Consider the following 25,750-nt stretch of genomic DNA (forward strand, 5'->3'; position numbering starts at 1 on the left):
AGGGTCCCGTGACGGAAATCTTCGATGAATCAGAGCTTGTTAAAGACTTGAAAGAAAAGCTCAAGATGCGTGAAGAAGAATCCCAACAACAAATTCGTATGCTGCAAGATCAACTACATAAACTGCAACTCGAAATGCGAAACCAGGGCAAGCAAGATGAAACAACGGCCACAGTGAAACCCAAGGGGGCGGTTTCTAAAACTCGTCCGAATATTCCGAATATCGACCCACCATCTGAATTCCAGCACAAGGACATAGATTGGCAAATTTCTCCTATCGCCACGGGCAGACCGGAACCCACCATGAATTTCGAACAGCTGCGAAAACACGCGCGTTCATTACACAACAGCATTCCTTTGCCAAATAATCACCCATTCGAACAGCAGCGTGAAGTCGCGCGTTCGGAACAGAACAATAGAAATGCCTGTCCAGCGGCAGCCCAATCTTCATCTATGGGAAGAAACTCGGTATTGGAGCGTCCCCAACCGCAGTTGATACAAACTGTCGCGCACTCGCAGCAAACGAGCAGCAGCGAACCACCAGTGGCACAGCATCATAGCGTGCCAGACGCCGGGCCCACTCAAGAGCAATTGGCAGCTAGACAGGTTCTACCACGTGATCTACCGACGTTTAACGGTGATCCAGCTGACTGGCCTGTATTCATCAGTCATTATAACTATACAACGCAGGCCTGTGGGTATAGTAATGGTGAGAACATGATTCGTTTACAACGTTGTCTAAAAGGCGCTGCCTGGGAGTCTGTAAGAAGCCGCTTAATCCTTCCGGCATCCACTCCACAAGTTATTGAATCTCTACGAATGAGGTTTGGTCGGCCCGATCTACTAATAGAGTCTTTTATCGACAAGGTGAAAGCTTCAATAGCCCCACGAGCAGACAAATTGGATACGTTAATTGAGTTCGGAACATCAGTACAAGGTCTTTGCGATCATATAATTGCCGCGAATCTGCTGGAACATTTGGAAAATCCGACACTATTGAAAGATCTCGTAGGAAAACTCCCAGCCGAATATAGAATGAAATGGGCATCGTACCGGAAACAGGCGATCACTGTTAATCTGAAGACCTTTAGCGCTTTTATGGAAGAAATAGTAGAAGATGCATACAGTGTGTCCACTTTCACTACAAACAAACGTGATAAGCAGAGACATGCCGACGGTAGCTTCGTCCATTCAAATGCTGGTGATGGTATGCAACAAAATTGTGAAGGAAGTGGGATTAAATACGAAACACAGGTTACGACAGGTGTAGAATGTTCTGTTTGCCGTAAGTTTGGACACAGAGCCAAAGATTGTAAAATTTTTCTGGCCATGTCCATCGATGATCGTTGGAAAAAAATCCAGAGTCAAGATCTGTGCCGCACCTGTCTCTTTGGCCACGGGCGTAGAGCATGCCGCAACACTAATCGCTGTGGCATCGAAGGTTGCTATTATCGCCACCATCCATTGCTACATCCTACTGAAGCAAAACAGTCAGCACCTAACAAAAATCAAATTGTTAACCATATGTTCCATAGTATCCATTGCAAGCTTCTATTTCGAATAATTCCAGTCACGTTGTATGGGCAAGAGTCAATCATCAACACCTTTGCCTTTTTGGACGAGGGCTCCTCTCTTTCGATGATCGAGAGTAGTCTGGCAGATAAACTAGGAGTTGATGGATATAGCAGGCCGCTATGTTTGAAATGGACCGGTAATGTGACACGCGAAGAAAAGCATTCAAAGAGAGTTGCGTTTGGAATCTCGGGTCGAGGAGACATGGAACGTTTCTGGATAAGCGATGTCGGCACTACCAAGTCTTTAGATTTACCAATGCAGACTTTGCCCATCAAAGAATTAAAGCAGAGCTATCAACATCTTCGAGGAATCCCTGTTGAAGAATATCACGATGCGGTGCCCCGTTTACTTATTGGGGTTGACAATCTCAAATTATCACTCCCACTAAAAGTACGTGAAGGAGAAGAAGGTGTTCCAGTTGCAGTGAAGACTCGCCTTGGATGGTGCGTTTACGGCGGCCATAAAAATGGCGAATCTCCAATGGTCAGTTATCACATCTGCGAATGTGACGGAGACACAGCTATGGAGGATACAGTCAAGGCGTACTTTTCTATGGAGGACGTTGGTGCGCGCCCAATGAACGAATGTCTTTCAAAAGAGGACCAAAGGGCCCTCAAAATACTGGAGGAAACTACAATCTTCGTTGGTGAACGATACGAGTCTGGGCTTTTGTGGAGATTTGATCAATTCGAGTTTCCTGACAGCTTCCCAATGGCTGTCAAAAGATTACGATGTCTACAACGCAGAATAGAAAAGGATCCAGTCTTGAAGGAGAACATTCAGCATCAGATACAAGAATACCTGGATAATGGATACGCCCACCGAGCATCCGTAGAAGAAATGTCCATAGCTGATCCACGTCGAATATGGTTCCTTCCATTAGGGGTAGTAGTGAATCCCAAAAAGCCATCAAAGATTCGTCTTATATGGGATGCCTCAGCTAAGGTAGATGGTGTATCGTTGAATAGTATGCTGTTGAAAGGACCCGATCAATTGTCTTCTCTGCCGTCTGTGCTATTTCGCTTCCGACAACATCGGGTAGCAGTTGTCGGGGACATAAAACAGATGTTTCACCAAATACTTATCAACCATTCTGATCGTTACGCACAATGTTTTTTATGGTCCCCTGATGCCTCGAAGAAACCTGACATATTTGTTATGAACGTTGCTACATTCGGATCAACAAGCTCCCCGGCCACAGCTCATTTCGTAAAAAACACTAATGCTCGAAGATTTTCCAAGGAGTTTCCTAGAGCTGTAGAAGGTATCGTTTACAACCACTATGTTGACGACTACCTCGACAGCTTTCCGGACGAGGCAGAGGCAAAGCAAGTGGTGGAAGAGGTTCGAGAAATACATAGGAGAGGCGGCTTCGAGATACGCAATTGGTGTTCCAATAGTTCTGCGGTACTCGAACATTTAGGAGAAAATCCAGATACCGTCGTGAAAAAGCTTAACGCAGATTGTGGTGGACTACCAGATCGCGTCCTGGGAATGCTATGGAACAGCGAAGAAGATGTATTGCATTTTGAGACGACTATGAGAGAAAACATCAAGAAAATAATACAAGAAGATGTGAGACCAACTAAGCGCCAAATTCTGCAATGTGTGATGACGCTTTTTGATCCAATTGGACTTCTAGCGCCTTACTTGATATTTGGGAGAGTTCTCATCCAAGATGTTTGGCGAGCCGGGACAAAATGGGACGAGCAAGTGGACGACAACATCTTCCAGCGCTGGCGAGAGTGGGTGAAGATATTGCAGGATATCGATCAAGTCCGGATACCACGAAGTTACTTCCGTTATCCAAACCGACTCAGCGTTAACAATATCCAGCTACATATATTTGTAGATGCCAGTCCAGCCGCATATTCTTGTGCATGTTATTTTCGGATAATTAACGACCGTGGAGAAGCAGAAGTAGCATTGGTAGCTGCTAAAGCAAAAGTAGCTCCACTGAAGATGATGAGCATTCCCAGGTTGGAGCTTCAAGCTTGCGTACTAGGAGTGCGTATGATGAAGCTTGTAATAGACGGCCACACGTTTCCGATAAAAAACCGGTTTCTCTGGACAGATTCCAGCACTGCCCATACTTGGATCAAGGGAGACCCGTACAGGTATCGTTCATTTGTTGCCCATCGAGTCAGTGAAATTTTGGAAACAACGAAACGCGAAGAATGGAGATGGCTTAGATCCAATATGAATTCTGCAGACGAAGCCACTAAGTGGGGCGTGGGCCCTCATTTTGACATCAACAGCATTTGGTACAGCGGACCGAAATTCTTGCAGTCTCCAGAGGTTGCATGGCCCACTGCAGAACCGGAAAAACAAGAGGAAGCAGAAGTACGTTCGTGTTACCTGCATCGAGAAATCTGTGTTCCCGAAAGCATTGTGGATGTAACACGATTTTCCACATGGAAGAAACTACTACGTTCAACTGCATATGTATGGCGTTTCGTTTCAAACAGTCGGACACCTGTTCAAAATCGTAGCTGTGGTCATTTGTCCACGAAAGAGCTTCAAAAAGCAGAAGCCACGCTATTTAGGATGATTCAATGGGACTGTTATCCAGAAGAAATGATTGCGATGACAAATCCCAAAGGAATAAAGTCCGCCGAAGGAAATGTTGTCGAGAAAAACAGCGTTCTTTATCCGTTTACTCCTCGTATTGATACGCATGGAGTACTACGGGTCGATGGTCGTATAGGCGCTGCGAAACGAGTGACTCGTGACGTGAAATATCCTATTATCCTCCCCAAAAAGCATCACGTCACCAATCTAATACTAGAAGACTTTCATCGACGATTCAAGCATGGAAACAATGAGACGATCGTTAATGAAGTTCGCCAACGATTCTATATTCCCAATCTTCGCAGGCACGTAAGGAACCTAGCTAGCCGTTGCTTTTTCTGTAGAATCAGAAAAGCACTTCCGTTAGTCCCTCAAATGGCTCCGCTTCCAGAAGCCCGTTTATCACCCTTCACCCGTCCCTTCACGTATGTTGGGGTGGATTATTTCGGCCCTATTTCCCTAAAAAGAGGTCGAAATTGTGTTAAGCGATGGGTAGCGCTTTTTACGTGTTTAACCGTGCGTGCTATTCACGTAGAGGTTGTTTACAGTCTCACTACAGAAGCTTTCATCATGAGTGTGCGCAGGTTCGTAGGTCGTCGAGGAGCACCAGCTGAGATTTATAGCGATAATGCTACTAACTTCCACGGTGCGGAACGGATTCTTCGACAACAGATCAACACGGGTTTGGCTGCTACATTTACAAACACTTGTACTACATGGAAATTCATCCCTCCCGGAGCACCACACATGGGTGGGTCCTGGGAGCGAATGGTAAGATCTATGAAATCTGCACTCTCGGTAGCATATTGCGACGAAAAACTGGACGACGAGGCATATCAAACGTTACTAGTCGAAGCAGAATCAATCGTCAACAGTCGGCCGTTAACGTATCTACCACTGTTGTCCACTGAGCAGGAAGCATTGACACCCAATCATTTCCTGCTTGGTAGTTCATCGGGAGTTATCGCGCCTTCTGTTCTAAAAGTTGATAAACCTCAAGAGCTCGGCCGATCCTGGAGTATATTACAGAAACAACTAGATAGATTCTGGAAAAGATGGGTGCGTGAATACTTGCCCACCCTTACCAAGCGTACGAAATGGTTTGCCAAATCCAGAAACGTACAGCCAGGAGAACTGGTTCTGATAGTGGAAGATAAGAAACGGAATGGATGGACCAGGGGGCGTATTTTGGAGGTCATTCCCGCTGCAGATGGCGTCGTCAGGCAAGCACTAGTACAAACTGCCAGTGGAGTACTTCGACGGCCAGTTTCGAAACTTGCCATACTTGAGATAGCCAACGATGATGAAACCTCAAGGCCCGAGGATTTCATCGGGGGGAGGATGTTGCCGCGCCACAATTCTACTGGCAACCCTCTCGACACAGACATCTCTGCTTCATGAGTGCGTCAGTCTATTGCTACTTCAACATTGCTATTGTCCTATTGCTACTGTCAACACAGTGACTAGACATAATCACAAAATCTACAACCCTACTTAGAGAGTGAGAATACGAGTTTGATTAAATTATATTATTAGCTTTGGTGAATTTGTTAACCATTATCTTATAGACAAGTAGGTACCCACTATATATCCTGAATTATCCATTATACTAAAATACGGAATTTCATTAGACAACCTAATCAGACGACTCAATATAGGTGAGCAGCGACGAATAGTTGAGCATCGAAAGTCGCAAGTATGTACTCATGAATTCTTAGTTTACATATCTAATTAGTCGATTTATAGTACCAGAGTTCGTGAGAATTAGGCACAGTTGATGCGTGGATACCTTAGTTTAGAGAAGAACACTGAATTGTATGTATGACTTTTGCTTCTTATTTGACACTTATAACAAAAATTGTGTATTTCAGCTTTGAAGCACTACTGTTCAATAAACGCTATCAAAAATCAGTAGTTTCTCTGGTCCAGTATCAACAGGTACTTTTAGGGATTTCTCCAGGAGTTCCTCTAGCAATTCTATGAGAAGTTTCTCTATGGATTTCACCAAGAGATCCTTCAAAGATTCCACCTGTAATTCCTTCGGGAATTCTATTAAGAGTTCCTCTATGGATTCCATCAGGAGTTCTTATAACTATTTCATAAGGAGTTCCTCCTAGAATTCCATCTAGAATTCCTCCAAGAATTCCATCTGGAATCCCTCCAGTTCTTATAGAGAATCTATCAGTCTTTCTGGCGATTTCATCAAAAGAAATACTGGAGTGAGTTTCTGGTAATGAATATCTTGAGAAGTATCTGAAAGAGTTCGTATGTGATTCCTGAATAATGCACGATGGAATCTTTGGAACTTACTTCTAGAGAAATTTCCGAAGGAATCTCTGGAAGAATTCTTGGAGGCAGCCTTCGAGTATGCTCTGAAAAATTAATGAAGAAATCACTAGAGGATTTTTTTGGATTGATCTTTGAAGGATTCAGTGGTGAAAATCTAAATAATTAGAAGAGGAACCATTGAAGCAATCTCTGGAAGAGTGCCACCTTAAGAATTTTCCCCGGAGAAATTTCTGGTTGAATCTGTAGATATATTTCTAACGAAATTATTGATCAAAGTCATGGTAGAACCCCAGGAATAATTTCTGGTGGAATCCCTAGTACAACCCATGGATTCTAAGAAAAACATCAAAGTAGAATAACCAGAGAAAACCACTAAAGATTCTGGATAGAATCTGTGAAGAAATTACCATAGCCATTCCCATATCGATGACAGTTCAGAATAATCCCCAACAGAGACCCTTCATAATCTCATCAATATCCATTTCGTACAAATATTCCACCACATCAATCAAATATTCACCAAACTTGCCGAGATTATTCAAAGCATGCGAAGAAATAAAGTGTTGCTGCATAGAACTTTGATAGACGGTCAATCGCAAGGTATTTATAAGGGAGGTAATGCAATCTGTAATTTAAAGCATTCCGCCATATTGAAAAAATATTTGACAGCTGGCAAGTTTGTGTTGCTTCATCAGATCAGCAAGCCTTGAAATCCTAGCAACTTTTTCCCCTTCAATTTTTATTTTGTTTCGTGAACGTCAATCACAACCAAGTGGAAAACTTTATACTTTCAATTCGTTTTAAACATATCCTTAGAACCAGTGGCGATTTGATTAGAATAAAAAACCTACATTGGACCAGTTGACCCGTAAAATCAAAAGAAATAATTCATTACGATGACAACATGAGAAGGTTGTTAAAAGATACCAGCAACTTTAATGAAAATCACATTCGTCATTTTTTCAGCTGTCCTTTTGTCGTCGACATAAAGAGAATAAATTTTTCCTCAACCTCTGATTTTTGAAGAAAAATATAATGAAGGTGTACTCATTCACACAATTCTGGTAATTTTAAGTTTCTTTTCTAACAAAAAGTTGGAATAACAGCATCCTGAAATAGAACAAAATTGAATTATTACTTAGACCTAATATAAGGAATATATTTATTTTTTACCTGTATTCTGAAGCTGTTGCTGCTATCTGCAGAAAATGTTCCTTTTGAATTTTCAACACGTAATAATAAATATTACGGCACTATGGAGACGATAGCAACCGATGGAGGGGAAAATTGCATTAACAAACTCGCCAGCTCATCTACTCGACAGCTGTCATTTTCCTCCCCTCGCTGTCTACCACTCCCCGCATCCACTGACTGCTTAGATTGCTGTACCTGTACCTTAAAGGTACCTTGGTCAAACGGTTGCAGCAACTAAAATCACATATAATTTGCAATTGGATTAGATGGACAAATTGATGTGAAGATTTGCGAAAAAGTTACACGTCTTCTCAGTGAGAATCGAACTCACGACTCCCCGATCTCTAGTTGGGGCGCGTTAACCACTACGCCATGAGAGGACTCATGAACGCAGAAGTTAACCTGAATTCGATTTCAGCTCAATAATCACGTGGTCCTCTTTCGCAAAGTGCACCTCTTTCGGAAGAATTAGATGCCCATCCAAACACAACGCTTTCTATATATATCCAATGCCTAGCCCGAGAGCGCATTGTTTTTTAGATATAGGAATAGCACACTACACTAGCCAGCAACTGCGCTGGCTGAGGTTTCTATTGTGTGGGCTTCCAATGGGTCGCGACGTTCTCAAACGACCGGTTACGGAACATGAGTCCGTTGCTCGATAAATACTTGTTTTAATTATGAATCGTGGTTTACGGCCAACCAGCCGAGTGGAAGTTTAACAACTACCGAAAAGCTAAACATTACATATAATTTGCAATTGGATTAGATGGACAAATTGATGTGAAGATTTGCGAAAAAGTTACACGTCTTCTCAGTGAGAATCGAACTCACGACTCCCCGATCTCTAGTTGGGGCGCGTTAACCACTACGCCATGAGAGGACTCATGAACGCAGAAGTTAACCTGAATTCGATTTCAGCTCAATAATCACGTGGTCCTCTTTCGCAAAGTGCACCTCTTTCGGAAGAATTAGATGCCCATCCAAACACAACGCTTTCTATATATATCCAATGCCTAGCCCGAGAGCGTAGCTCGTTGTTTCTGAGCAAATGAAGGAATAAGCATCCAAACCAACATCACGGGCAGGTAGATATTGATCCTTTCTTCCCCATAGAGTTATTAAATAACATGAAAATCCATTCAGATGCTCAGTAACAACGAGCTACACACATGGTTACCAATGGCTTTTAGGGCGAGATCAGAAGTTATGCGAGATGTAAATTTTGGACTCTAAACTTCTAAAAATATCCAAATAAAATTTAATTAAAAAAGGTTGTTTCTCCATCAACTTGCTTCATTAAGGTTTGAAGAACGAGTTCTTATATATTTGTATGAGATAAGTTTGTACTTACATGACAGCACTAACGTGTTTGAAACATTTTTTTAAATTTCTTGGACACCTTCAAATGACCACCAAAAAAGTTCAATCGGACTTTCACACTTTTTTGAACCGCTCCAATGGACAATATAAAAAAATCCTTTAAAATATTTTTTCTGAAATAAAAAATCTATGCAAATTTTGGATGAAACTTCTTTTGAAATTCTGAGCCCTTCTTCGAAAGTTCTTTTAGAGATTCCTGCAGAAATTTGCGGAAATTCTATTAAAATTTATTGGGCTTCCACTCCCAGATTTTAATATTTATTTTAAGGATTCAACTGGGAGTTTCACTTGTTAGTGGGTCAGGAATTCTAACCAAGATTGGTCTATGGTGTCCAAATCTCGATTATTATTGATCTTTTATGTATATTTTATATTTTTTAAATAGCGTTCTACATTTTGACTCAAATTTCGTATATTAAAGGTTAAAAAATATTCTGCAAAAATGTTTGTACTCATAATCTTTATGAGGTAATTATAATTTCTATTCCATAATTTGAGTTTGACATACGATATCTAACCTCGATCAAGAGCTTCAATAGCAGCCAAACTATTTCAACGGAAGACTTTAATTAAAGTCTCATCCATTAAGAATTTTATCGCACAAAATAATTAACTTCTCCAAAAGGAAAACACGTGCCGTTGCAGGGCTAATTGCACTCCACACACAAGAGAAATTTTTTCAATCATATTACGGAGCAGTGTCTACAGAGTGAGAATAACTTTTTTTTTTGCTGCGGGGGTATTTCAATTCGATTGGAAACAATTCGAAGGAAAGGGAACGATCTGAAATTACCTGCGACAACATAGGCATAAAAATTTAAAACTTTCAAACGGTTAACCAACGAAAGAAAATGAGCATTACTATAATATACCTGATGGGTATGACAATTAGGCAAGCGATTGTTAATTGAAAAATGAGTATTGGTGAAAAACATGTCCGTGTATCTGCCTGGTACGAGCCTCAACGGTTCGTTTAGAAGAAGAGCAATCCAAAAAGTTGGAATTATGGTTGCCCCCACAATTTGTCCATACAACCATTTTAGTATCTTCCTTCACAAGACAGACATCATTAGCGTGAGAAGAACCTCAGCAAATCATGCATTTAGCATTCATGCGGCAATGTTTTGTATCCTGACCCCACTTTTGGCACCGACGGCACTGAGTGGGGTTCTGGTAATTTGCTCCAGGTTTCTGGAAATGTTCCCATGTCACACGGACATCGAACATAAGTCTTGCTTTTTCTAAAACTTTCTTTTTTGTTGAAGTGAACTAAATAATATTCTTGAGAACGCCCTTTCCGAACAATGCCAAATTGGGATCTCTTTTTCATAATGATTACTTGGACTGAGGAAAATCCTAGTAAATCATTTATTCCATTTTTGATCTCTTCAGGTGACTTATAGTCACTTGAGACTCAAGTTGAGAGACCTTTCAAGATGACTTTGAACAAACGTTCAGTTTTGTCGTCATAAGTAAAAAAATGTGCTTCTTTTCTTCAAGATGTCTGAGAAGAAGTTCGCGAACTTTAAGAGTTTCCGTCAAAACACGATAGTCTCCTTTCTTTGCGATTTGGAAGGAAACCTTGATTCCCCTAATGGAGTTCAAGATCTCCTGCCTAAATCCCCCAAATTCGGAACAACTGACCACGATAGGCGGCACTCTTTGCTTCCTCACTTGAATCAAAGAGCCTGGGCTAGAGACTGCTTCGATTTGGTGTTCGGAAAATTTGTCTAGAGCATCGAACTGATTGCTCATTTCTATACAATTATCAACATTATCCATTTCACCCTTGGAAGAAAGTTCACATTCCGGAGAAACGTCCTTTCTTCCATTCTTGCCACGTGTAGTGACAGTTTTTAAATCCCACTTTTTTGGAAGGAAGTTGTGAATTCAGAAATTCACCCTTCCTTTTGTTTGTAGCTGCAACCATGTTTAGAAAATAAATGAAAGAAGACGAGACCTCCTAAGAGGTTTTTTCCAAGACGGTGTCTAGGAAAAATCGAAAGCATGGTCCAAACAAGGATCGTTAAGGGATCAATAGTGGAAAAATAGTACTGAAAAGTACCGTTTTTAATTTTAGCACTGAAAAGTACTGTTGATGTAGCACTGAAAATTACTGTTTTATTGCTTTAGGTAGTTTTTAAGAAAACTTCCAAGAGCAGAGAGAATTCGTGTAAGCACAGCATGAAGGTACGATGCGCTTTAACTCTGCATACAATTTCCTTCTCCGCATCTCGATATCCTCCTTATCTCGATATCTTCGTATCTCGATATGTTCCTGTTAATTTTCTCTCTGTATGTCGATATGACCAATTTTAAAGGTTACTAGACCCAATTTTTGGGGTTCAAAACAAATTAGGAACGTGGTATGACGTCTGATTGTTTATTATTTTCTTGGTAACGGAGTTTTTTTCAATCTAGTATTAATTGAGAATTTGTTCTTTGTCTCGATCTCTCCCTATCTCGATGGTCCCTTTGATATCGAGCTGTGGAGAGGCGACTGTAATTGAAAAATATAAAAAAAATTTGTGTTCTGTATCTCGATACCTCCTTAACTCGATGGTCCCTTCAATATTGAGTTAGAGAGAGTTGACTGTATTTGTTCTATTGTAGTATTGCTATTATACAAAGTAATATGGACCAAACTCATCGAATCGCCAAACAGGCTATTGGCTGGCCGTTCTTATTCCGTGCGGATTTTACGGTTTATCCGCGCAGTAGACTGGCCCAGCTCAGTATGGGAGAAAAATAAAGTTGTATAATTCCACGGGGCACCCCCAGGATCATTGCTTAGGGTCGGAAGAAGATTTCCTGAAAATTTCAGATCATTTGATCGTTTCATGAGCTGGCGCAATTGAATTGAAGTTAATATGGGATTTTCAGCTCCAACATATGGGAAATAGCACATCATCTTCTGTTTTGGTCAGGAAATTTGTTGATCGCGTTCAATTAAACCCAGAATATCAAAAACACTACTTGATATCATAGCGAACAATATTGTAGAAGCTTGTTCTTCTTCTTCTTTCTGGCGTTACGTCCCAACTGGGACAGAGCCTGCTTCTCAGCTTAGTGTTCTTATGAGCACTTCCACAGTTATTAACTGAGAGCTTTCTGTGCCAATTGACCATTTTTGCATGTGTATATCGTGTGGCAGGTACGAAGATACTCTATGCCCTGGAAAGTCGAGAAAATTTCCTTTACGAAAAGATCCTCGACCGGTGGGATTCGAACCCACGACCCTCAGCATGGTCACGCTGAATAGCTGCGCGTTTACCGCTACGGCTATCTGGGCCCCAAGAAGCTTGTATGATGATTAAAATTGAGAAAGTAGGTGTTTTAACTATCAGAAGTAGATTTGCAATAAGGTAAATTGGTATAATGCGCCCCAACCAGGCAATACGCCCGCTCCATTTTCAAGGGATTGAAGCTTCTTTGACACGTAAATATGATTACATATCTTAAATATCCGCGGAAAAATTATGTTGCGCATATAAGATCTTTGGGAAGTACAGTGACCCCACGCAGTTGAATCACCCACAATTTATGAATCAACTGATTTCAAAAGACAAAATTTTTATCAAACATATAACAAAACATCACAGAATTATTTTTACACATAGTTTCTTATCAGCAAAAATAATTCTGTGATGTTTTGTGACAAGTTTGATAATAATTTTGTCTTTTGAAGTCAGCTGATTCATAAATTGTGGGTGATTCAACTGCGTGGGGTGACTGTATAAACAACCAATAGAAACACCAAAAATATCGAAAGTCAGCTTTTTGGTGTAATATTTTGGGTCAGATAGGCAAGCCTCGTTGTAAATGAAGCCCATCCTTTAATATTGCACTTATTACAAAAACTTTTACCGGAAGACGACAGTTAATGGACCCTTTTAAGCTTACACACTCAATCTGTTCGGTAAAAATAACTGGGTTTAAGAACTACCGAAAAAGTCACTAAACTAAAATAAAATGTCAAAAATCGAAAAACAGAGATTTTTCACTGAAATTTTGCAGAGCGCTTTCTTCTTATATCATATATCGATAAAAAATAAAACATGGTAAAATTTGCTTTTCAATTACGCGTAGCGACAGTTTTCATTTTGCTGACTTTGTCGGTAGTTCCAAAACCCAGTAAAATTTTGAGTTGTGTTTGATCCTTCGACCTTGACGCTTGCTCCTGCGGTGGCCGGCGATGAGGGCAGGATCAAACATGTCGCGCGTCGTTCTAGTGAAAGTGAAAAAGTGCCGTGATCATTTAGTTGTGTTTGATCCTTCGACCTTGGCGTGATCGGTATGTTCGGTTAGGGTAAGTGAAAAAGTGCCGCGTTCGATAAGTTCTTTTTGATCTTTCGACGTTGACGCTTGCTCCTGGGCAGTGCGTCAAGAAAGCTCGAGTAGTCGTCAGTTGTTTTCCCTCTCGGGTCGCGCGCCTATTTTCTCTGTGTGTTTTTATATAGCCGAGCAAACGAGTGAAGCTGAAAGTGGATTATGAGCTCGTTTCATGCTACTATTTCTAATCTATAAAATATGTATGATTGCACCATTAATCGTTACAACGGTGAGACTTAAATATGATTATTCAACAAAATATGAAAGGTTCGTCACTGTGAGTGTCGACATAAACTCTGATTCATAAATTATTTACGTCCAATTTTTTTCTCAAAACACCTTTTTCCTTTTACTTTTATTTTTGTAATCGAAAAAAAAAACTTTGAATGGTTCCACACTACGAGTGTAGACTTGCGAAAGGTTCACTTTATTCAACAAACTTTGATAGGTTCGTCACCTCAAGTGTCGGCATAATTTTTTTTAATAGATATTGTTCATACCAAATGAAAATATTATATTTACATATAAGCATGTATATATCTCACAAATAATTATTAATCATGGTCTAATCGCTTATCGAAGTGAATCCTGTGACCCAACGATCCTCCCCATTAACAAACATCCCTCCCAGTAACCTTTGTGGAGATGCAGAGGCAAACACGGTCTCCAAATAGCAAAGATTACACACTAACATTCCTTCCCCCAATCCCACCTGACTGCAAGGACGTGGCCGGCGCCGTTATTGACCATGTATAAATAGAGGCACTGAATTATGGGGACGGACCTGGTGTAGTGGTTAGAACACTCGCCTCTCACGCCGAGGACCTGGGATCGAATCCCATCCCCGACATAGTCACTTATGACGTAAAAAGTTATAGTGACGACTTCCTTCGGAAGGGAAGTAAAGCCGTTGGTCCCGAGATGAACTAGCCCAGGGCTAAAAATCTCGTTAATAACCAACCAGTCAAACCAACCAACCAACTGAATTATGCACACTGAAGAAGATTATGGCCAATCCCAGCCGATCTTCTAGTTGATTCTTTGTGCATTTTCACTGACCTCGGTCAATCACGGAATAGCAACCATTGATATGTGTAGTCAGTCTAAGCTAAGCTAAGCTAAGTTCCAAAACCCAGTAAAATTTTACCGACCCCAGTAATTTAATCTAAGTGTGTAGCAAGTGGTGGAATTCTCCTTGGAAACATTTCTACAACGCTGCGGATTTTTTTCTACGGGAGGGGCATATTGCCCGGTTTGTTTTGAAATGTCAAGATTTGGACCGTTTAGAGAAAACATCTTGTAGACTTTTTAGAAGCTACCTGGTAAGAGAAAGTTGCATGCAGAGCATGACCTACTAAGTAAATAGCACTTTGACACCAAAAACTATAGAAGTAATGCATTTGCCACTGCGATAGAGCAGTTTTTCCTTAGGGGGGCGTATTATACCTGTTTACCCTACTGCTCAGTAATTATTCAACATAGCTGGGTGGTAGCCACCTGGAAGAGACTCGCGAAGAGGAAAAATATCAACGTCATATGCAGCCCAGATTTCACTGTCACGAAACGTCAAATGCAGCCCATCGTTTTAATGGCTGAAAAGGTGAAAAGTATTGTATTCAAAATAAACTATTATTAAAAACTTCAGACAGCGGAGCAGTTTTTCCAAAGATGCTAAATCTAAACACGAGACTAATTAATTATAATGTCTACTACGTTTGGTGTGATGCAGACGTAATAGTTTTTTGCTGAGATGGTCATGTGAGAGCTTGAACAGCTTGCACAAGATTGATGTACACACTGAGTGGAATAAGAAAAAACTCAGCAATCGCAGGAAAAGAAGACCATATCCGCGAATCTCGTCTCAGGCTAGTACAAGACGTGTCAGGTCAAAGTACAAAAATGAAACCAATTGCCTGTCAAAAAAGACCACTTCTCATTGGCCGTTTTGGCAAAGGCCTACTTTCACATCGTTGAGATGGATTGCAACAGGGCACTTTGTTGTTAGCCTGGCCGTGTTGCTAGTTTATAAATAAGTTTTTATTAAAAGTTAGGAAACTTTACATGAAACATTTTTGTTACAATTCCATTTGTATTCGATCTTAAGTTTCTCGCATGTGCTCTTACAATGCTAAAATAATTTAAAATAATGACTAAAAGCAATATAATGTAAATTTTGTCAATTTTCTCTAAAAAATATCGCTCGTTTTGTATATAAACCTGATCTTTGACTAAGCAAACATCCTCTGTTGCATTATATGAATGAAGCGTGCAAGAAACGACAAAATGGTGAGTCTTGATATTTGAATTTGTTCACAAGGTTTGTTTAAAATGATACTGGGAGCACTGGCTAGTGTATCGTCAAGGTTATCGACTGGAAAACAACGGGGCAGTCTTAGTTGAGCTGTCACGTCCTGTCCTAGGTCTCAGGTAGCCCCTAAGTGCATCATAGAAACCTTTGACGCTGCGCGTGCTGCGCTACTAGATGCATGCATATATGTGATTGTACGGGAGTGCTGATCTAAGTCTAATTGTCAACAACTGAAAGGTTAATGAATATGAGCTAAAATCCAGATACATCCTCCAGCAATTATGTTCATTAGGGTATCTACTAGTGTATTTGTCATTCTGGACTCAATTAAACGCAATCAACGAAACGGATGCGAAACGAAACAGTGACATAGGGTCAATTTTCAATATATTTGTAACGAATGTTTAATACAAACTTCGAATTAAATTGAGCTCTCGCCGAGCGGTGTCACGAAAACATGCGCAAATTTGCTGGTTGAAAATACTTCCATTTGATTTTGCTGGGAACAGCTGATCTTTGTTTATATTTTCCACCAGCAATTTTTAAGTAGTGTTGGTGACATGTACCGCGTATGTACACGAGCGCAGAAACCACTATGGGGAGCAATCAAATGAGTTGAAATTTTGAGTTTTTTCTTACCTTAAGGCACATATCTAGGGGCTGCCCCGTTGAGTTTTCCATGTTTTTGTTTAAGGGCCAGTCTAATCCGCAGCTACGCGCGGGCAGCAAATATTCGAGCACCAAATTTTACCACGATTGATTTTGAGTTCTGCAAATATCCCGGAGCGGCTACTGATTTTTTTTTCGGTCTAGCACATACCTAATTCACAAATTTTAAACCTGTAGAGCGAAAAAAAGAGAAAAAACGACGGTGAGAAAAAAACATAAAATGCTGTACCTTAAGGTGAAGCATCTTGGAATCCAAAGATGGCCGGCAGAATGTCCGACTTGTGCCCCTACTCACGTTTTCAAAGGCACTAAACTGAAGAAATAGTTGGCCAACGTTTCTGATCTTCTAATTTTAAGCTTTCTGCTAGTACACAAAGCCAAAAAAAGTGCACTGTTGTGGGATACTTTCTTCGCGAGATTTGTGCCTTTGAAGTTTAAGTGCATTTTCAGAAGTAGATTCCAAACTGTTTCACCTTAAACCCGCGTCCGAAAAAATGTAGAGAAGCGAACTAAAAACATATTTTCTATCAAAATATTACAATTTACTCTTGCTAGTGCAAGCTAAATGTAGTGAATAATTATGTAGTAATACGGAATTACCGAACAACCAGTTCTGATCGGGTGTTATGTATTATAACAAACCGCAAGCAGCTAGGAGCGGGAAGCTAAGGTATACAGTTGTACGCCGTTTTGGAGCCATCAACAGATATTCCTCCGGCAATTGTCACAATGAATTTTTTCTTCAATCTTATTTATACATAGTCCATTTACTCCTAGAGTACTGCCAATCTCTTGGAATAGCACTAAAAAGATGTTCCGATCAGACACATAGTTCGCAAACCATTGAAAAAAAATGTGCTATCACAATACGAAAATACGTCCACTCGCGAGCAAAGCCTAGTTTGATCTTCTTAGTACAATTTGCCCAAAAACCCGACCTGGGAGGGAGAAGCCGATACAAGATTTCTGTGCATCAAGTTAAGCCGAGATTATGCTGTTACGAACTGTAACTGTGAGCCCAGATCTTGAAGAGTGGTCAAACATGGTAAAAGAGCGTAATTCATCAAAATATATGTTTGCATCTCATTAAAGTTGACAACAAAAGGTTGAAAATCAATTCCTGCAATGCAATGTCTTGATAGCACATTTTGTTTTAATTGAATAAACAGTATTGAAACACGCATCTTTTTACTCCTTTCCAATAAAAATGAGAATAAAATGCACAGACAACTTTGGACATTTTCACATGTTTGTCCGAAAAGATAGAAGGTGCACGACAAAAGAAAACCAGTGATTTTCTTCAAGCCTGCCTTGAGCGTCGTTGGGGAGCTGGAGTTTTCTTGCAGTTTGGAAACATTTTGTTTCATATTTCATGTGTAGTGTCTGTGCCTCCCTCCCAGGAACTGACCATAAGGCAAATATTTTATGTTTGTTGTTTAAAGTGAAGATGAATCGAAGCCAAACCTCAAATTATCAAGATCCGTAACTCGAGATCTGTAACATAATCTGGATAGCCGAATATCCTTCTGAGCTGAAAACTTGATCGAGTGGTCACCACCAGCGAGTGACCAATCGAACAAGCTTGAAGAGATGTTTTGTTCTCCAGATTTGTGCTCTTGAAAATTAGAGGTTTGGCTTCGATTCATCTTCACCTTAAGTGTGACTGATGCAATCCTATTCAAACCCATTAATATTCTATTCAGAATATTGAAGAATATTGGCTTTTCACATGCACATCCCCATAAAAATACAATGCAAATCAAAATCTATTCGAGGGGACCACTTTGCTCTTTTCCATGTGAACATTCTCATCCGAAGCCGGAAGCAACGTCATATTGAACCCATCTACCGATTTCATTCATTTCAATTCACTCCTTCTCTGTCGATTCGTTCTCATTTCAGAAAGTCCTCCTGAACGCATCGTTCCAGGATGGGAAAAAGCTGTTCACCTCCTACCACACCAAGACCAAGCGGCGCAATTTGCGTAAGGACCAATTCAAAGCGCTCTATCGCAAGTTACAGATCAAAAAGGTGGTACATAAAAACTACCTTTACGACAAGTCCAAACTTGCCAAGCGGAAACTGATTAAGAGCTTCGAGCATAACAATCAGACCATATCGCTGTTGACGGAAATCAGTTTCTACGGGTGCGAGAAGCAGACCAAGAGCTGCATCGGGCAGGTGTACAACTCGCAACCGTTCTACACCTACCTGGGTCGTCACACTCCGCCCTGTTGTCTCGATAAGCTGAAGACCGTCTTCCGGCACGTGGTCGACGAGTTCGAGAATGTCGGAATCCGCTACTGGTTGGACAACTATGCGCTGAAGAATGCCATCGAGCTGAAGTACCTCTCGCCGGATGCGTACGAAATCGACGTCAGCTTCAACAGTGATGATGTGCAAAGGTCTGTCGCGCTGCGGAAAGCTCAAACCAAACCGTACACCGACGGGGACGGATTCCACTGGCTGAAGGCCACCGACGGTCACTACTTCCGGGTGCAGTACTCGAAGGTTAATCAGATTGCGGTTAATTTGTTACCGTTCGACCTCAGTGGTGAAGTGGTTCGTCCCAATGGATTCTACGGGTGGAAGGCGAAGAAGTTTTCCGTGGAATTTCTGCACCCAATGTCGACGGTGCTCTTTTTGGGCAAGCCGATTATGTGCCCCAACAATGTGATGGAGTACTTGGAGACGAAGGGTGTCAAGTGAAACGGTTTTCACTAAAGGGACTTCTGGGAAATGGGTTGTGCCAAGTTGGGATTCTGTGATAGAACGGTGCTGTTGACGGGGATTTGAGATGGTGTGAAAAAGTGAATAGGAAGACACTCGGGTGGTGTGTACATAACTAAGTAGCTAGCGCTAGTAGGGAAATTTATGAAGTAGGTTTTAGCGGGTGAATCATTGTGAGTATTTGTATAGAAAAACGCCATGTCTAGGGAATTGGAGCTTGTTTTAACAGAGTAGGTTGTTTACAGAGCAAATTATTTCTTAAAGACGGAGTTTTTATGGAAATGAGATGTTTTAATATGAGTGATTTGATGGACGTTGATTATGAATGATCTAAAGCTAATGGCAGGCTATGAACAAATATGATTTTTTCTCTTCATTTATATGAACATTTAAATTTCACCACAAACATTTGAAAACAACTAGGATCTGTTTTACCTACTTTACCGTTTCCATCCCGCAAAAATTTACTTTGAATGGTGCGACCCTTTCGACAAATGACATATAAGTAACACTGCGGAACACGTTTTTGTCTCAAGCATCAAAATTTCGCTATTCAGTTGATTAAAGGTTGTTGAATCCATTGCCCTTTTCAAAAATATCATAGCATGTCTAGTTTTAGAGATATTAGCTGTTCAAAATGCATTTGACTATATTAGCCAACTTGCATGTAAGTTTGCCAACTTGTAAGGCAATTTATTTGCTTAATTTGTCACAAATTTCAAATTTTATGTGTATAACAATACTTATTAACACAGTTCACAATACTATCGATGTTTAAAAGTTATTTTTTTGGTGTTTTAGGGTAGTATTGTATTTCGCCATATAAGAGAAATGAAGAGTTTAGTATGGAAACTGCAAACATGTTGAAAAAATCGATTTAACCTTATTTTTATCGTGCAATTTCAATATTTTTTTTTTCTAAAATGAAAGTTGAAGTCCTATTTTGCATGCTTGCTGGATGAGATCACAGAAAAGTTTGATAAATCATACTTTAAATTTCATGTAAACATCAATTAAACTAGTGTTTTATACAACTTTGGCGACCTGTAGCGAAAAATTGTGACGTGCAGGGACATTTCTGAAAACGGCATCAGATTCAGCGACCTCAAATCTACACACATACACCCGATTCTGTTTTTGCTCGGGGGATGCGTACCGTGCAAAAAAAGTTTTCAGTTCAAAATTTCGAAAACCGTGCAAAAAAAGTAACACCAGTTCTCGGCGTTTCATGTATTTTTGCATGAAACGCCGAGAACTGGTGTTACTTGGCGAAAAAAATGTATGGAAACTTTTTTTGCACGGCCGTGTAAAAACAGAATCGGGTGTAGTTTCATCCTTGAGACACGCAAAAATGTCATATTTGTTACGCTGTCTAATGCCTTGTTCAGATTACGGAGTTGTATCATGATACAAGCAATGTGATACAATTGTGTCACGAAACCCGTTCACACTGGATGTTATGGTGATATTGTTTGACAGCTGATATTATGTTTCTATTTATTCTTTTTCTTACCACATTTAATTGATAACTTTGCCAAAATCTCACAGCTCCGGAATATCCTCTAAAAAGTTTTTGCTAAAATCCTCCACCTCCAGATGTTCTTCGGAAAATTTCGTCCCCCTATCAGGTTCGTAGTTCTATCAGGAAGTTCCTCCGAAAGTTCTTTTGCATAGTTTCTCCGGAAATTTCTTCAGAGAGTGAATGTTCCTAAAGGCAATTCCATCAACATTTCCACAAAGAAGTTGCTTCAGGATGTTCCTTCGGCAAGTTCTTTCGGTAAGTTCCTTCGTAAAATTCTATCGAGAAGTTGGAATTTTCTTCAGAATTTCCTGTGAAATTTTCATCGTAATTTTCTTGCGGAATTTCTTTTGGAATGTTGCTTCAGAAAGTTTCTTCGAGAAATTTCTTCAGAATTTTATATGATTTTTTCCGTTGATTTTTTTTATGGAATTTTCTTCGAAATTATCTTTGCAATTTTTCATTGGAATTTTCTACGGAATTTCCTTAGAAATTTCCTTTGGAATATTCTACTCCAATTTCGTCAAGATTTCTTTTGGAATTTGCTTCCTTTAAAATTTTCTTCCGAATTTCCTGTATTATATTTTTCGGAATTTCTCAATCAAATTTTCTAGAGAATTTTCATCAAAATTGGAAATTTCTTCGGAGTTTGCTTCGGTATAGCCTCTGCAATTTTCTTTGGAGTTTTCTTTAAATTTCCCTTTTGAATTTTCTTTGGATTTTGCTTCAAAATTTCCTTTGGAATTTCCTATGGAGTTTCATTCGGAATTTCCTTTGGAATTTTCTACGGAATTTTCTTCGAAATTTCTTTTGGAGTTTCGTTCAAAATTTGCTTTGGAGTTTCCTTAGAAATTTCTTTTGGAATTTCCTTTGGAGTGTCCTTCCGAATTTCTTCTGGATTTTCTTTCGAAATTTTCTTTGAAATAACCTTTTGAGCTTCGTTCAAAATTTAATTCGGAATTTGATTTGGAATTTCTATTAAAGCTTTGGAATTTCATTTGCAATTTCCTTTGAAATTTTCTTTGGAATATCTACAGAATTATCTTGAGAATTTCCTTCGAAATTTGCTATGGATTTTTCTTCGGAAATTTCTTAGAAATTTTCCACGGAATTTCTTTGAAATTTTTTTTTGAAGTTCCATTTGAACTTTCCTTTGAAGTTTCCTTCAGAATTATCTATGTAATTGCTTTTGAAGCTTACTTAGGAATTTTTATTGGAATTTTCAGTGCAATTATTTTCGGAATTTTCTTTGGATTTTTTTTCAGAATTATTTTCGGAAGGCCCTTTTTATTTTTTTTTTGAGCTTCATTCAATTTCATTTGAAATTTTCTTCGGAATTTTTGTTGAATATCATCTTTAATTTCCATCAGAATTTGTTTTTGAATTTCTACCAAATTTCCCTTTTGAGTTTCCTTCAGATTATCCTTTGGAATTACTTCAAATTTTGAATTTCTTCTGAAGCTCCCTTAGGATTAACTTCGGAATTTCCTTTGGAATTTTGTGCAGAATTTCCATTAGTATTTATCATTGCAGTTTTCTACGGAATTTTCTTGGGAAGTTCCTCTGGAATTTCCTTCGCAAGTTCCTCTGGAATTTCCTTCGGAAATTTCTCCGCAATTTTCTTCGGAATTTCCTCCATAATTTTCTTCACAAGTTTTTTGGAATTTCCTTTGATTTCTTTAGGAAATTCCTTCGGAATTTGCTTTGGAATTTCCTTCGGAATTTCTTTTGGAATTTCCTTTAGAATTTGGTTCGGAATTTCTCCTGGAATATCCTTTGCAATTTCTTTTAGAGTTACCTTTGAAGTTTCCTATCTCATTTTCTTCAGAATTGACATAGGTTTTCCTTTGAAATTCCCTTCGAATTTGTTTTTGGAATTTGCTTTGGATCCTATGGGATTTCCTTTGTAATTTCCTTTGAAATTGACTTTGGATTTTTTTTGGAGCTACTTTCGGAATTTCATTTATGAATTTTCTACGTTATTTTCGTCGAAATTTCCTTTGAAATTCGCTTCGGAATTTCCTTTGGAATTTGCTTCGGAATTGTCTTAGCAGTATTCTTCGAAATTCCTTTACAGTTTCCTTCGGAGCTTACTATTTCATTTCTTTAAGAATTTCTTTGGAATTTCCTTCGGAATTTCCTTTGGAATCCCTCTGAAATTTCGGTCGTAATTTTCTTTAGAATTTGCTTCGGAATTAAAATCGGAATTTGCTTCGGAATTTCTTTTGGAATTTCCTATGCAATTTCTTTTGGAGTTACCTTTGTAATTTCATTTGGAAATTTCTATGCAATTTTTGTCGGAATTTCCTTTGGAATCTGATTCGAATTATCCTTCGAAAATCCATTCGGATTTTTATGGAATTTCGTTCGGAATTTACTTTGGGATTTCCTTCGAAGTTTCCTATTTCATTTTCTTCAGAATTTCCATTGTTTTTCCTTCGAAATATCCTTCGGATTTGTTTTTGGAATTTCCTTCGAAATTTCCTTTGAATCCTTTGGGATTTACTTTGGAATTTCCTTCAAAATTTCATTTGGATTCTTTTTTGGAGCTACCTATGGAATTTCATTTATGAATTTTCTACATTGTTTTCGTCGAAATTTCCTTTGGAATTCGCTTCAGAATTTCTTTTGGAATTTGCTTTGAAATTGTCTTAGCAGCATTCTTCGAAATTCCTTTGCAGTTTTCTGCGGAGCTTACTATTTCCTTTGGTTCTCTCGGTAAGTTCCTTCTAGAAGTTTCTTCGGAGTTTCCTATGGATTTTTTTATAATTTCCTTCAAAGTATCCTTCCGAATTTCCTTTTGTATTACCTTTGGGGCTTCCTTCCAAATTTCTTTTGGATTTTCGGAATTTACTTCGGAGTTTCATTTGGAATTTTCTACGGAAATTCCTGAGAAGTTTTCTCCGGAATTCCCTTTGGAATTTCTTTTAATATTTCCTTTGCAGTTTCCTTCGGAATTTTCATAAGGGGTTCCCATGTATTCCGATATTTCAATTGCCTGATTGTAGAATTAGGTTTTCGAAAAATACCCAGTGGAGATCCTAGAAAAATATAAAGATTCCGAAAGAGTTCCGGAAAAAAATTCCGGGGAAATATATGGAGGATTTTTTTATTGTTGGCAAAATCCCGGAGGAATTCTTAGAATAATATTTTGAGAAATTTTGTCTCTTATCAAAACTATAAAATCTCGATTACTTTTCCAAATCGACGTAAGTAGCATCCATACGGTTTTGAGAAAATTAATTGAGAAGAATCAAAACTTTCGTTCTAGAACTGTTTTGAAATGAATCACCCTTTTAACATTTTACACCTTGTTCTTCGTTTAAATTTTGCATGAATTCAACTCGTGTTTAAAATCAAAGGATTTTATTCAATTTTCACACAAAAACTCAATGACAAAATGGTACACCGTTCGGTTCAATTGCTCACAACGTTTTTGTACCAGTGTAAGTTTGACTCAAGTAATGTTTTGTTCTGATTCGTGGTTAAGTCACTTTGTCTTTCCATATAAGCGGTAAACTGTGTTAATTTAGAGTAAAATAAATGTTTACGAAACACATAGGAACGATGAACTAAGTTTGTTAACTCTTCTGACTTACGGCTGTTTGAATAAGTATTCGAGATATGTCTCGATTATGGCATTATAATCATAGGGCATCAGGAACAACGTGCCACTTTATCCTCAAACGTTGCTCATTGACCAACCATGCGTCTCCATTCTGTTTTGTGATGGAGAGGCCCTTAGTATTTTCCTTTCAAACATTAACAATAATATAAATTGAGCTTCCTAATCAAAGTATTTTCGATTTTACAAACACTGTTGAACAGTTCTGGGAATGGTAATAGTAGTAGGCTTGAATTTCGCGAAAATCACGTGGCTCTCTCACTACAGTAGTTTAAAATCGTGAATCTCATCAAGTAGCCTATATTGGGTACATGAATCTCCCTAAATCAGCAGTGTCATTGAAGGCTCTAAATGCGGGAAATGCAGCGGGAAATAGAACATTTTTCTACAGTAATTTCGGGTTGCCCTTAGCAACGGGTGTTTTGCAATTTTCAAGGCTTTTTGCCTACAGCAGCGATTAGCGTGAGTTTCACTGGCTTCGCTGACTGTGATTGGCTTTGTTTGAATACTGTAGAGTGAATTTCAGATTTTTTCTCAACCCTGCTGTTGAATGCTATTTCAATGTATACGAGAGAAAGGCCGATTAAAAAGCCTTAAAATTTGTTAAAACGAATCAAATTTGTCACACGTAAAAGTTAATGTCAATGTGAACCTAGCTTTTCAAAAAGTTTGGTGATACCGAAAAGCAAGCTAATTGGACAAAAACTAGAAGCTTCGGCAGATTTTTTTTTCGTTTAACGAAAACAATAAGCTGCAGTTGTGTTTAAAATAATAGTAGTGACAGCCGATTTTCGTACCAAATGCTCAATTTTAGCATGTTGTAACTTTGTTAGCCTATGAACAATTGGCATGAAGTTTTGGCAGAAAACCATAAATATCCCCAATTTCATTATCACAAAATTTGCACCAGGTATGCTGTATCTGTCAGAGGATACAAACTCTAGTCGAATTAAATGGTAGAGTACTAAATTCGGTTTTTCATTTACTTATAGGTATTCCACATAAACAGCTGGAAGATTATTATCGTTGAATGATATTCAACTGCAGTGTTGCCTGCGGAGTTGCTCAATTAATTAAAGGTTTTCAATTCAGACAAACAGCAATGACTTATTTTATGAGACTTTCAATTTGAAAACGGTCTTCGAATGAGTTGTTACTGATAAATGTATCAAAGAGATTCAGATCAATATTAAGCATCATTTGCTAAAATCGAATCCGCGGAAAATTCAAAACCGTGTTTTAACCACCCTAATTTATAGGTTCACTCACCTAATTTATAGGGTAAACTCACCTCATTGCACAAATCCTGCAATTTGTCCTCAGCAAATTGCCCCTTCTTTAGCAGTTAGAAACATTGTTTAATATTTATTTTTGCAGAAAAAAAGTGGAAACTTGAAAACACCAGTCAATCGACAATATTTTTTTTACAAGAGATGCGCTAAAAATAATTAAATAAGTGAGCAAAATGATGTAGCATATAAGTAGGAGCTGAGGAATTTTATTAACGACCAAGTGAAAATCTTCGTTGTAAATGAATATCAATCTTCACTTGAATC

General features: G+C 39.0%; 1 protein-coding gene across 2 annotated transcripts in view; it reads left to right on the forward strand.

The window, feature by feature from the left end:
* The window catches only part of LOC5574679 (fukutin-related protein), a 46,006-nt gene extending 26,376 nt beyond the window's left edge, over positions 1 to 19,630 (forward strand). For both annotated transcript variants that reach the window (XM_021845947.1, XM_021845948.1), the window contains one exon: positions 18,223 to 19,630. In XM_021845947.1, the coding sequence (XP_021701639.1) occupies positions 18,223 to 19,029 (807 nt within the window). In that variant the 3' untranslated portion in view covers positions 19,030 to 19,630. The remainder of the gene's footprint in view (positions 1 to 18,222) is intronic.
* Positions 19,631 to 25,750: the final 6,120 nt, after the last annotated feature.

Source organism: Aedes aegypti, chromosome 2 (genome assembly GCF_002204515.2).
Source record: "Aedes aegypti strain LVP_AGWG chromosome 2, AaegL5.0 Primary Assembly, whole genome shotgun sequence".
NCBI classification, from domain to species: Eukaryota; Metazoa; Arthropoda; class Insecta; order Diptera; family Culicidae; genus Aedes; species Aedes aegypti.